At 42.9% G+C, this 16,850-nt stretch overlaps 1 protein-coding gene across 2 annotated transcripts in view; it reads left to right on the top strand.

The window, feature by feature from the left end:
- Window positions 1–16,850, top strand: part of cadps2 (Ca++-dependent secretion activator 2) — a 660,384-nt gene that overhangs the window by 478,314 nt on the left and 165,220 nt on the right. For both annotated transcript variants that reach the window (XM_078220144.1, XM_078220143.1), the window contains exon 13: window positions 41–228. In XM_078220144.1, the coding sequence (XP_078076270.1) occupies window positions 41–228 (188 nt within the window). The remainder of the gene's footprint in view (window positions 1–40; window positions 229–16,850) is intronic.

The following is a 16,850-nucleotide window of genomic DNA, read 5'->3' as shown; positions in this document are numbered from 1 at the left end:
AATTTTTAACTTGGAATTCTATTCTGTTTATCCCTTTTAGGGTTGGTTTAGCCCTGGCCAAGTGTTTGTTCTGGACGAATACTGTTCCCGCTATGGGCTGCGAGGTTGTCATCGCCATCTCTGCTATCTCAAGGAGCTGATAGAACGGGCAGAAGGTGGCACCATGATTGATCCAACACTGCTGCATTATAGCTTTGCTTTCTGTGCCTCTCACGTCCATGGCAACAGGTGATTTTAAAAACCAAAGTTCAATAGACAAGATAATGTGCAAAAGAGTGACACAGTCCCAAGAGAACAAAGGGCTTGAGCTTCTTCAACCCTTTTATATCTGATTGATCATTCAACTGTATTCCTTTATTCATTTACACTCAATGTGGATAGTGGGTGCTGTAATATTGCCCAGTGACAAATAGAAAGCAGTGATAGTAATCAATAGCAAAAGCTACAGTATCCAATAGTCTATTAATGTCAACTGTCAAGGTTCACTGATAAAGAATGACCACTTGTCTGATGCAGGCCAACCAGCATCACTGGCACAATACCTCATCAAGGAATCAAAAATCCTTTTGAGAGGAGCTGCAAAATTAGACAGCGAAGGGCCAATTTTAAAAAAAGCAGGGAAATAGGCATGTTTACAGCAAATTTACAGGTTATCCACCACTGTGCTGATTGGAGATGGCCTTGAACGATTCAAAGTCAATGATCCAAGAAGGTAAAGGAAGTAACTATTAAGAGTATGTTGTAGGGAAAAATCCCTTACCAGCACAGAATAGAAGCCGAGTCGCAAATCAAGGTTCAAAGCGTGTCTTTATTGTACAATTTACTAGGATCCTAGGGAGACCCCCGTAGCCAGCTCAGAAACAGTGGCTTGGCCACGTTGATCTCAATTGGATTACATCAGCCCTGGATCTTTATAGGGCTCCAAGTTTGAGCGGGAACATTTGATTATGCATCTTTTTACAATATGTATAAAGTGGTCTGTCAGGTCGGGAAGTTCTCTGGGAGGCTTGTCAATTTGCATTTGTATGGTGTGTGTTCGTGTTAATGGGATTACTTGGTCCTGCCCCGGTGTCTAAATGCGTTTCCCATTATCATCTCTATGTGTCCCCTTATTTGAATTTGATCCTATTGTCCCGTGTCTGTGTTTCCTGCTTGTGAGATTGAGTGTTAATGTTATCCTGTCTTGTTGGATGTCTGGAGTACTTCATTCTAACCTTTTATTCTTATATCTTGGTTTATCAGATTTTTATGTCTGCCTTGGCCGAATTAGTAATGTTTCAGTGATAGCTTGGTTTTGATAACCCACTCTATGGCTCGTTTCATAGGGGTCTTGATCGTCCTTGACCAGTTTAAAATGCAGCTACAGGCTGTTGCTAGGCAGATTAGGGATCTCCCGCAGTTTCTGAAATTCGTGAGTCTCTCAGCTGTGCAGGGGGAGACCCGATCGAATATCCATCCGGGGGTGCCCCTCTGCATTGTTGGCCCGTTATGAGTGGTGCCAATTAGTCCAATAAAAATATGTTTGATGATACAAATATGGTTTTCTGGAAAATTTCCTCCTTCAAGTATAAGATGAGTAATAGGAAACTGCCAAGATGTAATTGGACCAAAATGAATGACGAGCTAAAACCAGCAGGTTATAGGGGTGTCCAAAGGTTTGGGCAAAAGGGTGGATGATGAGTAGGACCTTAAGGAAGTAAGGGAGTTTGGAGGTTCAAACATAGGGATGAGAATTCAAATTTAATCCATTGGAGAACTAGAAGTCAATGTAGATGAGCAAGAGTATGATTATAGACCCTGGTGCGGATAAGATCTGGCCAGCAGAGCTTTAAATGAGCTGTAATTTACAGATGATTGAATAATAGAAGACTACCAAGGAAGACATTGGAATAGTCCAATCTAATGTGACAACAACATGGATGAGGCTTTCAATGTCAGATGGGTTGAGGAACGGAATAGGTAAGTGAAGTTGTTGAGGTGAAAGTAGGCAATCTTTGTAATGGAGAATATATGGGCTCAGAAATTCCATTTGAGGTTGAATACAACACTGAGATTTTGAGCATCTGGTTTAACTTCACACTGGAGGTGGAATTGTAATTATGGATACAAAGTTTCAAGTCGATGGAAATTGTCAAATCTACTATCATCACCTCTTTCCTCACAAAACTGGACCTTGACTCCCATAGCAAATTCTCACCATCTCCAAAGACCCTTTCCTCTCCAACATGTTGTTGCCTCCTTAAACTGTTTCTATTTTCCTGGACTTCCATGTTTGAATCCCTCCATTCAGGTTTCCACCCCGGCCACAGACCAAATGATTCCTATCAAAATCACAAATGACATTCAATATCACTCTGAGATGGGTAAATTATTCCTTGTTGTCCTGACAAATTGTTGCCTGAAGCCTTTGATATAATTGACCAGACCATTCCCCTCCACCATTGTCTGGCTGGGTGGAACTGTTCTCACCATTCATATCAATCGAATCTTAACAAGAGAATTATCCACAATCCTCCGATTGCATTATTGCTTTGGGTGTTTCCATGGCCTCCTTCTATTTCACATCTACATGCTGCCATTTAGCAACATCATCTGAAAACACAGTGTGAGTTTTCTCATGTGAGCTGGTCGCACTCAGCTCTACTTAACCACCACCAGGGCAGCATGGTGGCACAGTGGTTAGCACTGCTGCCTCACAGTGCCTGGGGCCCAGGTTTGATTCCTGGCTTAGGACACTATCTGTGTGGAGTCTGCACATTTTCCCCGTGTCTGCGTGGGTTTCCTCTGGGTGCTCCAGTTTCCTCCCACAGTCTGAAAGACGTGCTGGTTAGGTGCATTGGTCATACTCAATTCTTCCTCAATGTACCCGAAGAGGTGCCGGAGTGTGGCGACTAGGGGACTTTCACAGTAACTTCATTGCAGTGTTAATGTAAACCTACTTGTGACTAATAAATAAACAAAACTAAACCTCTCTCATCTCCTCCCCTGTCTCTAAGTTATCAGAATCTTTGTTCCAGTACTGGATGCGCATAAATTTTCTGCAAATAAATATTGGGATCCCCAAATCATTGCCTTCGGTCTCTGCTAGAAAACGCCATTCCCTACCTATTGACTCCATCCTTCTCTCTGGCAACTCTCTGAAATATGAAGCAGACTGTTTGCAACCTTAGTGCCATGTTTGACCCTGAGACAGGCTTTCAAGCCATTACCAGCATCATTACTAAGACTGCCTGTTTCTAACTCTACAACATTGCCTGACTTTGCCTCAGCTCATCTATTACTAAAGAGAGACACATGAAGCCAGAGTCAAGGATGGAAGGTCACAGCTGGTCCATGAGATAGAACTTTGAGAATAGTGTGCAGCTAGACAGTTTTGTTAAGGACTGGGATGGTGAAATGACTACATTGTGCTTGGTTTCATTGGTCAGAACATTGAATACAGCAGTTGGGACGTCTTGTTGAAGTTGTACAAGACATTGGTAAGGCCACACTTGGAATACTGTGTACCATTCTAGTCACCCGATTATAGAAAGGATATTATTAAACTAGAAAGAGTGCAGAAAAGATTTACTAGTATGCTACTGGGACTTGATGGTTTGAGTTATAAGGGGATAGATAGACTGGATAGACTGGGACTTTTTTCTCTGAAGCATAGGAGGCTTAGGGGTGATCTTATAGAGGTCTATAAAATAATGAGGGGCATAGATCAGCTAGATAGTCAATATCTTTTCTCAAAGGTAGGGGAGTCTAAAACTAGAGGGCATAGGTTTAAGGTGAGAGGGGAGAGATACAAAAGTGTTCAGAGGGGCAAATTTTTCACACAGAGGGTGATGGTGTTTGGAACAAGCTGCCAGAGGTAGTAATAAAGGTGGGTTCAATTTTGTCTTTTAAAAAGCATTTAGACAGTTCCATGGATAAAATGAATATAGAGGGATATGGGCCAAATGTGGGCAATTGGGACTAGCTTAGGGGTTTAAAACAAAAGGGCGGCATAGACAAGTTGGGCCACAGGGCCTGTTTCCATGCTGTAAACCTCTATGACTATTAAGGGAGAGGATGCCATTGGTGTGTTGTTATAATGATATAACGGTAGCAGTCAATCCTAAGGGATTGGGTAAGCACATTGTGGGTTCCTTTATTTAAACTTGGCACATGAGAACAGTTATGTATGGGGAGGGAGCTAAAGATAGCAGCAGAGCTGTGTTCTGCTCACAGGCAAAAGTGAATCTAAAACTGGATGGCATGACACACTACTCTTTTAGTGATGTCAGGCTTCTGAGTGAACTGGAGTTTCTGAATGGTGGCGTTCCAAAAATTGGGAAGGAGACCATCGAAGAAGTTGAGTTTGAGACAATAAAAATAGGTAAGAAAGTGGAGACACTCAGGCACATCATTGGAATGTGCTTTACTAATGGAGAGAGCCATCCACTAGAAGCAAATAATCAGGGCATTCATCATGATTTTACATGACAGAAAAACTGTGATGGGCACCCACACAAGCTCCCGCTGTACACTCTTGGCAGGCTCTGCTTAGCGCTGCCTGGACTTTCCACCATCAGTGCAGCCATATTCAGAAAAGCTGCCATAATAACTAACCCTCCCTTCCAAAACTATTTTGTTGAACTTAAGATAACTGCAAATGTGTGCTGTCCTGACACTGCAATTGTTTACATTACAGCAGTGACTACACTTCAGAAGTTGACTGCAGACAGGGATGGGACATTCTGAGGTCGTGAAATGTGGTCTATATCCAAAAAGGGAAGGAAACAAAAAGCAGGAAACCACAGGATAGATACCTTAAAATATTTTCCCTATTAAGGACGATGGGGGCAATTCGCCCAAAAAATGCTGAATTCGTGGGAAAAATGGTGTAAATCATGATTGTTCTTTCAGTGGGAGTTCAAACCCGAATCTCCCACACTCTTGTGCAATGCAGAGATCACAATCGTAAATATCATTAAAACTCGGGGCGGGGGAGTGGCGGTGGAGGGGCATGACCATTCCCAGGCTAGTCCCGAACCACCCCCCCCCATCCCGGAGCGCCCCGATCTGTAGCCCCCACCCTCCCAACCCGGCAGACCCCCCCCCCCCCTCACCCCACAGGAAGCAGACACCCCCAAGCCCGCCCCAATCGCTGGCCTCCCTCCAGTCCGGATCCAAATGGCAGAGTGGCAGCGGGACTCCCCACCCCCACTGATTACCCCTATGCCACGTCCCCAATAGGCCACTGTCCCTTGGCACTGCCTGATTCTAGTGGGCAGTGCCATAGTGCCCCCGGACATGGGCACTATGTCCAGGGGCACATGGGCAGTACCAGGAGGCACAGGCTGGCACTGCCAGTGTGCCCATGCCCAGGGGACACCACCCTGCCTGCCGCCTGACCCGCTGGGGAGCCCCATTTGCTTCTCCTTCATCCAGCGGGGTCTCCCGCTAGTTCCCCGACAGTGGGGAGCTACTTTAAACCCCGCCAGAGTGAAATTGCACTGGCGGGGTGGGAGATGCTATCGGGGCCCGGAGAATTCAGTCCCGAGTTTGATAATTACTTTAAATAACATTAAAAATAGATTTAAAGTACTTACCTGGTCTTCCCGGCGGTTTCCTGCGTGGTCCCGACCATGCGTGATTTCCGGAGGTGGGAGACGCGCATGCATCCGGAACGCATATGCGAAACCCACGAATCGATGCACGTGCGCATCTTCCGACCGAACCCACCAAAGAATTAGCGGGTTCGGAATGGGAGAATCTCCCCCCACCCCCCAATAGCAGACCACTTAGAAAAAATTAGGATAATCAGGCAGAGTCAACATGGTTTTGTGCAAGGGATATCATGTCTAACCAATTTATTTGATTCCTTTGAAGAAGTAACATGTGCTGTTGATAAAGGGGAACCAGTGGAAATACTGTATTTAGATTTCCAGAAGGCATTTGATAAGGTGCCACATCAAAGGTTACTGCAAAAAATAAATGCTCATGGTGTAGGGGCATAGATAGAAGATTGGCTGGCTAAGAGAAAGCAGAGCCTTTTTTCTGTTTCGCAAAATGTAACAAGAGTTGTGCCACAAGGATCAGTGTTTTTACAATTTCTATCACTTATTAGGGTGAAGGGACCAAAGGTATGGTTGCTAAATTTGCTGACGACCAAAGACAGGCAAGATAGTAAGATGTGAAGAAGACACAGAGGGTTAAAGAGGGATACAAATAAATTAAGTGATTGGGCAAAAATCTGACAAATGGAGTATAATGTGGGAAAAAGGGAAATTGACCATTTTAGCAGGAAACATTAAAAAGAAGCATATTATCTCAATGATGAGAGATTGCAGAACTCTGAGATGCAGAGGGATCTGGGTGTCCTGGTGCATGGACTGCAAAAGGCTCGCGTGCAGATACAGAAAGTAATTAGGAATGCTAACAGAATGTTATCATTAATTACAAAGGGAATTGAATACAAAAGTAAGGGGTTATGCTTCTGTTGTAGAGGGGATTAGTGAGACCGCCTTTGGAGTATTGTGTACGGTATTGATCTCATTTAAGTAAAGATGTAAGTGCATTGGAAGCAGCTCAGAGAAGGTTTTCCCAGACTAATACCTGGATTGGTGGGTTGTCTTATCAGGGAAAGGTTGGACAGTCTCGGCATGTATCCATTGGAGCTTAGAAGAGAAGAGATGACTTGATTGAAACATAGAAGATCCTGAGGGGTCTTGACAGGGTCATTGTGAAGAGGATGTTTCCTGTTGTGGGAGAATCTCGTACTAGAGGTCATTGTTTAAATTAAGGGGTCGACTATTTAGGCCAGAGATGAGGAGAAACTTTTTTTTCTCAGAAGGTTGTGAGTCTTTGGAACTGAAGGCAGTGGAAGCCTTTATTTTTAAGGCAGATATTGATAGGTTCTTAATAAGCAAGAAGTTGAAAGTTTATTGCAGTTAGGCAGGAATGTGGCGTTAGGGTTACAGTCAGATCAGCCATTATCTTAATGAATGGTGGAGCAGGCTCAAGGGGCTGAGTGGCCTAATCTTGCTCCTAATTCACATGTTTGCAAGCCTTTCTTCCTTTTCTTTTATCTAACTCAGTTTAATTCAACTTAAAATCCCCTTCCTTTCCTTTCCCATTAGAAGCACCACACACAGACATTTCTGGGCATCGGATATAAATTTTACTTTGTAAATAATGCAGCCATGTTCCATAGTTTCCATTACAGAAAGTTTGATTTCCTTATGTGACGTGACAGCACTTGTCTGAGCGGTTATCAAAAGCAGTAGCTGAAGTGACAGGTTCTCGACCGTTTACTAATATTTGTTTCAAGTGCAGGTTGTCAAAAGTGACATCTTCCTGGCTTACCTTTCTCACCTGTCATCTTGCGTAACCTTAATTGGCTCTTGGCAACTGTAACTTCGAACTGTCACCCACTAGAGTGAGCCTGATTATGACAGAATCCTCCAACATCTCTGCGTTGACTCCAATCTGCTCTGACAACTCATGAACAGGGTGAACAGTAGTCAGAAATTACCATCTTATGTCGGTCTTTGAGCTGAAAGGAGGTGACACACTGCCATCATGTCTGCACAGGGACATCACAGAGATGTTACTCACTAATTCAGGTCATATTTATGTAATTGTTTTGATACAATACCCAGATCCTTTTGATCTGATGGTATCACTTGCTCTGCTTTCACATGCGAGTTTCAACCTCATCAATCTACTTTGACCAGGCAGGTCGACAATGATTGACAGAATGACATGCTTTTTAAATAAAATAAACCATTTCTTTGCATCTTGTGATAACTTTCACCATTAAAAGGTGACAAACCTGTGCCTCGAGCAATGGCTTACACAGCTTTAAAATACATTTGTATCACTGTAACCACTTAACCTGGGGTGACCCCCTCAGAAAATTGGCGATAGTTATTCTGACAGGATGACTTGTATTCACTGCACTGAGACATTTCAAACCATTAATTCTTTGCTGGAAGATTCTAACTTGTGCAGCGAAGCTTTGCGTTAAGGATGATGAGATGTGACTATTACCTGTGGTTTGTCTAAATCTGCAGGAATTGTTCCACATTTGTTGCGCTGTGTTCACCCATATACCAAAATGGAAGCCAAAGATACACCGATTTATAATTAATTATTTTTATAAAATATTAGAATAGGTTTTTGACAGATGCTGTAATCTGACTAATTTTTTATTATTATTATGAAAATGTGGGACTCGATTATCCTTTAAGTACAATATTCTTAGCTGCCCAAATGATCCAACCTATGTGTTTGGATAGGTGCTTGGCAACAATCCATTTAGTCATCAGAAAATCTCTGCTTTCATGTTTTCCAGATGATGGTGGTAACTCTGTGCAGTGATATTCTAATATTCAAATATATTTGCCCTCTTTACGGTCGTTTATTTTTAGAGCCCCTTTATTTTTCCAATCTTCTCTCCTGACGGAGTAAGCCCTTTATTCTGGGTTATAGTTTGATAACTGCAGCAGCACTCCACCCACCTCAGTCAAGTAACTATAGTTCACAGTTATTCAGGGAAGCAAATTCCAGAAGGCTTTCTGCCCGTGGGAGATGTTATGTTTAAGTTTGATTATATGTTCTCATGTTAACCTTTTAGTGGGAATCACTAGACCAAGATTGTGAGCAGGAAGCTCCTTTCCTTAGCTCAGGAAGCCTAGGGCCACTTGTTCGTATCTGATCGATTGCAACTAACTTGACACAAGTTGGGAGTCAAATCTACCTTTTTACATTGCTTTTCACAAAATCAGTCAGTGCCTTGAGGAGCTCATTAAATTACTTTATGCACCATTTCACTCCAGGGATTTGCAATACCAGTATTTGGGAGAAGCTCATGTTGTGTGTGACTTGATCAACAACACTTATCCTCTCTCCATCCCAATGGGAAAACGCCAGGCCGTCTGTCCTGGGCACTGATCAGAGACTCACAACCTGAGGCAAGAGTGAAAGTAACCAATCAATTACTTCACTCCCCTGGGTAACAAGAGCAAAAATAAATCCTAGTTGTTGCAAAAGTTGCAAAAAAGCTAATTTCAATGACAGCTCAGTAGCAGAGATTATAAACACTGGTTTATTTTATTTTCAATATGGAAGAAATATCATCAGGAACTTTGCATAATCCAAGAGTAGACAGTGGATCCACTGACTCATCACTCAAAGACTAGAGGAAAGGAAGGAGATTTTTATAAATTGCAGTAGAAGTACAGTTACGAGCTAGGTTTACAAAAGTAGAATATTGTTAAGAATATTGAGCAGGGGGTTTGGAAAGTTCATCTAACAGACAGCTCCCTTTTATAATGGGGTAAAAAGTACTTAAATTAATTTGGCAAAACCTAAGCTTCCTAACCACTAGAGGTCACCTTGTCCATTCAACCTGGCCCAAATCAAGCATTAATGTCAACTCCTCAAAAACATGACTGTGTAAAAGTCAACTTCTGGTCTCAAAATTTTGACTTTTACATGAGTATATATGTTATTTGGTCACTATTTATTGCTGTTTATAGACACTTACTGTGCACAAATTCATTGGGTGGGATTTACCAAGCAACCCGCTGTGTGTTGTGCCGCAGCAGAAGGCTGACTGCCATTGGCTGGTGGCAAGATCTTCTGGTCCCGCCATTATCAACGGGGTTTCCTTTTGAATGCACCCTCACCTTGGGTTGCACCATTGATGGGACCAGAGGATGCTGCCAGTATGAATGGCTGAAAAGTTCCAGCCATTGTGTTTCCTGCGTTACAACGGTAACCATACTTCAGAACTACTTCATTGGCTATGAAGTGCTTTGGGATGCTCTCAGGTTGTAAAAGCTGCTATATGGAATGCAGTTTATTTCGTACCTTTCTTTACAACTGGTCTGAGACCTCGCAGTTAGGATGGGGGAAATCTGTCAGGCTTCCTGCTCCTGACTGCGGATGTGCGGATGCTCAATGAGGACAGGTAACATTTGACTGTCATATCTGTTTGTTTGCAAACTCCAGTGGCGCACACTCAGAATGTGGCTGCTAGATGAGATACTGGTAAGAGCTCACCACCCACAAATTCCATCAAATGCGAATTCCATCAAAAATGAGGGTGGCACAGTGGTTAGCACTGCTGTCTCACAGTACCAGGGACCCGGGATTCGATTCCCGGATTGCATCACTGTCTGTGTGGAGTTTATACGTTCTTCCCATGTCAACATGGGTTTCCTCCAGGTGCTCCGGTTTCCTCCCACAATCTGAAAAACGTGCTGGTTAGGTGCATTGGCTATGCTTAATTCTCCCTCAATGTACCTGAGCAGGCGCTGGAGTGTGGCGACTAGGGGATTTTCACAGTAACTTCATTGCAGTGTTAATGCAAACCTACTTGTGACACTAATAAATAAACTTTAAACTTTAATACAAAGAGTAGATCCCTTGAGGAGTACAGAAAATCATCAAGGAAGTAGCTCTCTTCAAAATTGTAAGATTTCCTATGGTTCATATGTGTGTACTTAAAACTGGGAGCTTCAATTTTAATCTCTGGTGCATCTCTTATTTCAGTTGGTGGCAAATGCCTTCCGTTGCCAAGACTGTAAGACACGGAATTCTCTCCCTAAAAGTCTCTCCTCTCTATCTCTCTCTCTCATGGCAACATAGAAATTAGGTGCAGGAGTAGGCCATTCAGGCCTTCAAGCCCGCACTACCATTCAATATGATCATGGTTAATCATTCACTTTCAGTATCCCACTCCCGCTTTCTTTCCATATCCCTTGATCTCTTTAGCCACAAGGGCTACATCCAGCTCCTTCTTGAACGTATCTAACAAACTGGCCCTAACAGCTTTCTGTGGTACGGAATTCCACAGGTTCATAACTGTCTGAGTGAAGAAGTTCTTCCTCATCTCGGTCCTGAATGGGTTACCCATTATTCTTAGACTGTGACGCCTAGTTCTGGACTTCCCCAACATCGGGAACATTCTTCCCGCATCTAGCCTGTCCAGTCCTATGATCTTCTATGAGATACCCTTTCATTCTTCTAAATTTCAGTGAGTACAAGCCCAGTTGATTCAGTCTCTCTTCATATGTCAGTCCTGCCATTCCAAGAATCAGTCTCGTGAGCCTTCGCTGGACTCCCTCAATAGCAAGAATGTCCTTCCTCAAACTAAGAGACCAAATGCACACAATACTCAAGTGTGGCCTCACCAAGCCCTGTATAACTGCAGCAAGACATCCTTACTCCTATACTCAAATCCTTTTGCTATGAAGGCCAGCATGCCATTAGCTTTCCTCACTGTCTGCTGTACCTGCATGCCAACCTTCAGCGACTGTTCAACCATGACACCCAGGTCACATTGCACTTCCCCTTTTCCTAAACTACCACCATTCAGATAATAATCTTCCTTCCTGTTTTGCCACCAAAGTGGATAGCCTCACATTTATCCACATTATATTGCATTTACCAAGTATTTTCCCACTCAGTCAGCCTGTCCAAGTCACCCTGCCTGCGACCTCTTAGCATCCTCTTCACAGCACAAACTGCCACCCAGCTTAGTGTCGTCTGCAAATTTGGAGATATTACATTCAATTCCTTTGTCCAAATCATTAATGTATGTTGTGAATAGCTGAGGTCCCAGCACTGAACCCTGTGGTACCCCACTAGTCACTGCCTGCCACTCTGAAAAGGACCCGTTTATTCCCACGCTCTGCTTCCTGTCTGCCAACCAATTCACTACCACGTCAATACATTATATCCAATACCATGAGCTTTAATTTTACTCACTAATCTCTTGTGTGGGACCTTGTCAAAAGCCTTTTGAAAGTCCAGATACACAATATCCACTGGTTCACCCTTGTCCACTCTACAGGTCACATCCTCAAAAAATTCCAGAAGATTTGTCAAGCACGATTTCCCTTTAGTGAATCCATGCTGATTTGGTCCAATCTTGTCACCACTTTCCAAATGCTCAGTTATTACATCCTTAGTAATTGACTCCAGTATTTTCCCCACCACCGATATCAGGCTAACCAGTCTAGAATTCCCCATTTTCTCTCTCCCTTCTTTTTAAAAAGTGGGATTACATTAGCTACCCACTAATCAACTAGAACTCTTCCAGAGTCTATAGAATGCTGGAAAATGATCACCAATGCATCTACTATTTCGAGGTCCACTTGAGTACTCTGGGATGCAGACCATCAGGCCCTGTGTACCTATCAGGTTTTAATCCCAGCAATTTCCCCAATACAATTTCCTGACTAATAAGGATTTCCCTCAGTTCCTCCTTCATGCTAGATCCTCTGTCCCCTGGTATTTCTGGAAGGTTATTTGAGTCTTTCTTGGTGAAGACAGATCCAAAGTGTTTGTTCAGCTGGTCTGCCATCTCTTTGTCGCCCGTTATGAATTCACATGATTCTAACTGTAAGGGACCTACATTTGTCTTCACCAGTCTTTCTCTATTCACAAAGTTATAGAAGCTTTTGCAGTCAGTTTTTATGTTTACTGCAAGCCTACTCTCGTATTCTAATTTCCCCTTCCAAATTAAACCCTTTGTCGTCCTCTTCTGGATTTTAAATTTCTCCCAGTTCGCCAGTCTGCTGCTTTTTCTGGCCAATTTATATGCCTCCTCTGTGGCTTCAACACTATCTCAGATTTCCCTTGTTAGCCATGAATGAGCCACCTTCCCCATTTACTCTTAGGCCAGACAGGGATGTCCAGTTGTTGAAGTTCATCCATGTGTTCTTTAGATGTCAGCCATTGCCTTTCCACAGTCAACCCCTTAAATATCCTTTGCCAGCTTATCCTAGCCAATGCACGTCTCATACCATCAAAGTTAGCTTTCCTCAAGTTCAGGATCCTATTCTCAGACTTGACTGTGCCATTCTCCATCATAATGAAGAATTCTACCATATTATGGTCACTCTTCCCCCACAGGATCTCGCACCACAAGGTTGTCAATTAATCCTCTTTCATTACACAATCTCCAGTCTAGGGTGGCCTCCTCTCTAGTTGGTTCTCGACATATTGGTCGAGAAAACCATCCCTTATACATTCCAGGAAATCCTCCTCCATCGCATTGCTACCGGTTTGGTGAGCCCACTCAACATGCAGCTTGAAGTCACCCATGATAAATGCTGTACCCTTACTGCACGCGTTTCTAATTCCATGCTTGATGCCATCCTCAACCTCTACTACTGTTTGGTGGTCGGTACACAACTCCCACTAGCTTTTTAGCCCTTTGGTGTTCCGCAGCTCTACCCATACAGATCCCATATCATCCAGGCTAATGTCCTTCCTTACTATTGCATTAATCTCCTCTGTAACGCTATCCCACCCCCCTTTCTTTTCCGTTTATCTTTCCTGAATATTGAATACCCTTGGATGTTTGAGTTCCCATCCCTGGTCACCCTGGGACCAGGCCTCCGTGGTCCCAATTACATCATATCCGTTAATGACTGTCTGCGCAGTTAATTCATCCACTTTATTACAAATGCTCCCCACATTGAGCCACAGAGCCTTCAGGCTTGTTTTTTGTCATTTATTGCCCTCTTAGAATTATGGCCATTTTTTATTCTTTAAGACATTCCTTAAAACCTACATCTTGAACCAAATGTTTTCTAATATCCCCTTCTGTGGCTTGGTGTCAAATTTTGTTTATTAACACTATGTGGAGCACCTTTGGACATTTTCCTACATTAAATAAAAGGTGCCGTCGTACATTTTCAGTAATAGTGTTCTGAAATTCACTGTTAATTTAATAGCTAATTATGAGCGATGACCCTTAAAGTAGTAAAATTCATTGGCGAAATTCGAATGTGCTGCTATCCTGAACTTTCTCCTTTCCGCTGAGTGATGGTTTTAACAAACGCTTTTAAATACTTTTCAATCTTCTCACGAAAGTTACGTTCTGAAAGTTTAGCACACTTCCAACATTAAGTGAAGCATCATCGTCAGGAGCTATTCCATGCAGAGCAATGGAATAAAGTTTCAATGCAGCATTAAAATCAGGAATTGGGATCAATCTGTGTTGTAGAAAGCTTGCAGTGCTTTCGAAAAAGAGCAATTCCATGTGAATTCTAACACTTTTTGAGAGGTCCCGTACATCTCTACAGAATGAGCGATTAAGACCAATTTTGTATCGCAAGCTATTCCTAATCCATATTCCATATCTGAATTTGTTTGTGAAAGAAAATAAACTTAAAGCAAGTGGAGGCTTGTTGACCTGCATGCATTATGCTGCCATTCTGTTGTTTCCAAGCTTTGGACAGCAGTAGAGTGACTCAGGATTTGGAGGGCTTTGTCTCACAGCAGGTCACTGGATGGGAGGATGACAGAATGGAGCAGGTTCAGCTTCCACTTTAAGGGTGTCTGAAAAGGGATTTACTTTACACTGTGTTGTGTACAAATGGCCAGAAAATTTTCAAGCAAAATTGCACCTCTTAACTAACAATGCCAGTGTAGAGCGGCCTCTTCTTAGAAAAGGACAACAATTCAGCTTTCTTTTTCTTCAGCATAGATTACAGTCTCCTTTTGAATTGGTAGGAATGTCCCACAGTTTATTAGCAATCTGCAGTCATTGATTACAAAACTGCATGTGAACACTTAACAAAGCAGAAACTTAAATGCAGCATGAAGTGAGATTCAGCCAGATAAACACTAGCTAATTCGTGAGGGAAGAGTACTTTTACTTGTTTCTGTTACTATATTCCAGTATGAAATGTGAGGCACAGTTCCTAAATGAATACAATCAATAGATTTCAAGTTGGTATTGACATTTTAAAGATGTTACAATGAAGAGATTCAGCACTTGCTCATTTTACATTTCTGTCACAGCAGAAGATTAGGTCCAGTTCAAAAAAAAATCCATCTTCATGTTCACTGAAGAACATTTGTTTCCTCTACTCAAATTGCCCTTGATCTGCCCTGCATTTCAAAATGATACAAACTAAGTTGCACCGTAATGTCCATATAAGCACGTTAGTGAGGCGCCTTACTCAATGCGATTTACACAGGCATCAGTGCATATAAGAACGTAAGAACATAAGGACTAGGAGCAAGAATAGGCCATCTGGCCCCTCGAGCCTGCCCCGCCATTCAATAAGATCATGGCTGATCTTTTTGTGGACTCAGCTCCACTTACCCGCCCGCTCACCATAACCCTTAATTCCTTTACTGTTCAAAAATTTATCTATCCTTGCCTTAAAAACATTCAATGATTTAGCCTCAACTGCTTCACTGGGCAGGGAATTCCACAGATTCACAACCCTTTGGGTGAAGAAGTTCCTCCTCAACTCAGTCATAAATCTGCTTCCCCTTATTTTGAGCCTATGCCCCCTAGTTCTAGTTTCACCCGCCAGTGGAAACAACTTCCCTGCTTCTATCTTATCTATTCCTTTCATAATCATATATGTTTCTATAAGATCTCCCCTTATTCTTCTGAATTCCAATGAGTATAGCCCCAGTCCACTCAGTCTCTCCTCATAAGCTAACCCTCTCAACTCTGGAATCAACCTAGTGAATCTCTTCTGCACCCACCGCCCCCCCCCCCCCCCGCCCCCCCAGTGCCAGTATATCCTTTCTCAAGTAAGGAGACCAAAACTGTACACAGTACTCCAGGTGTGGCCTCACCAGCATCTTATACAGCTGCAACATAACCTCGCTGTTTTTAAACTCCATCCCTCCAGCAATGAAAGACAAAATTCCATTTGCCTTCTTAATTACCTGCTGCACCTGCAAACCAACTCCTTGAGATTCCTGCACAAGGACACCCAGGTCCCTCTGCACAGCAGCATGCTGCAATTTTTTACCATTTAAATAATAGTCCATTTTGCTGTTATTCCTACCAAAATGGATAACCTTACATTTACCAACATTGTACTCCATCTGCCAGAGCCTCGCCCACTCACTTAGACTATCTATATCCCTTTGCAGACTTTCAGCGTCCTCTGCACACTTTGCTCTGCCACTCATCTTAGTGTCATCTGCGAATTTTGACACACTACACTTGGTCCCCAACTCCAAGTCATCGATGTAAATCGTAAACAATTGCGGTCCCAACACTGATCCCTGAGGCACACCACTAGTCACTGATCGCCAACCAGAAAAACACCCATTTACCCCCACTCTTTGTTTTCTGTTGGTTAACCAATCCTCTATCCATGCTAATACATTACCCATAACATTGTGCACCTTTATCTTATGTAGCAGTCTTTGGTGCGGCACCTTGTCAAATGCCTTCTGGAAATCCAGATACACCACATCCACAGGTTCCCCATTGTCCACTGCACATGTAATATTCTCAAAGAATTCCTCCAAATTAGTCAAATATGACCTGCCCTTCATGAACCCATGCTGCGTCTTACCAATGGGACAATTTATATCCAGATGTCTCGCTATTTCTTTCTTGATGATAGATTCAAGCATTTTCCCTACTACAGAAGTTAAGCTAACCGGCCTATAGTTACCTGCCTTTTGTCTACCTCCTTTTTTAAACAGTGGCGTCGCATTTGCTGTTTTCCAATCTGCGGGAACCACCCCAGAGAATATGTTAACAAGTCATTGTAATATGTGTGAGGGAAGCAGCTGGTTAAACTGTGATATATGTAAAGAGATGTAGGGGCCAAAATCTGACTTGATAGTACCCTTTTTTCCAATTCTACAATTGCCCTTAGAGTTTTGTTTTCATTCTTGGGACATAGGCGTCGCTGGCTGGCTGGCATTTATTTGCCCACCCTTAGTTGTCTTTGAAACTGAGTGGCTTGTTCGGCCATTATAGAGGGCAGTTGAGAATCAACCACATTGCTGTGGCTCTGGAGTCGCATGTAGGTCAGACCAGGTAAGGATGGCAGATTTCCTTCCCTAAAGGACATGAGTGAACCAGGTGGCTT

Source organism: Mustelus asterias, chromosome 9, assembly GCF_964213995.1.
Source record: "Mustelus asterias chromosome 9, sMusAst1.hap1.1, whole genome shotgun sequence".
In the NCBI taxonomy this organism is placed as follows: Eukaryota; Metazoa; Chordata; class Chondrichthyes; order Carcharhiniformes; family Triakidae; genus Mustelus; species Mustelus asterias.
The sequence above is the reverse complement of the archived record's forward strand: the minus strand, read 5'-3'. Positions and strand labels throughout refer to the sequence as shown.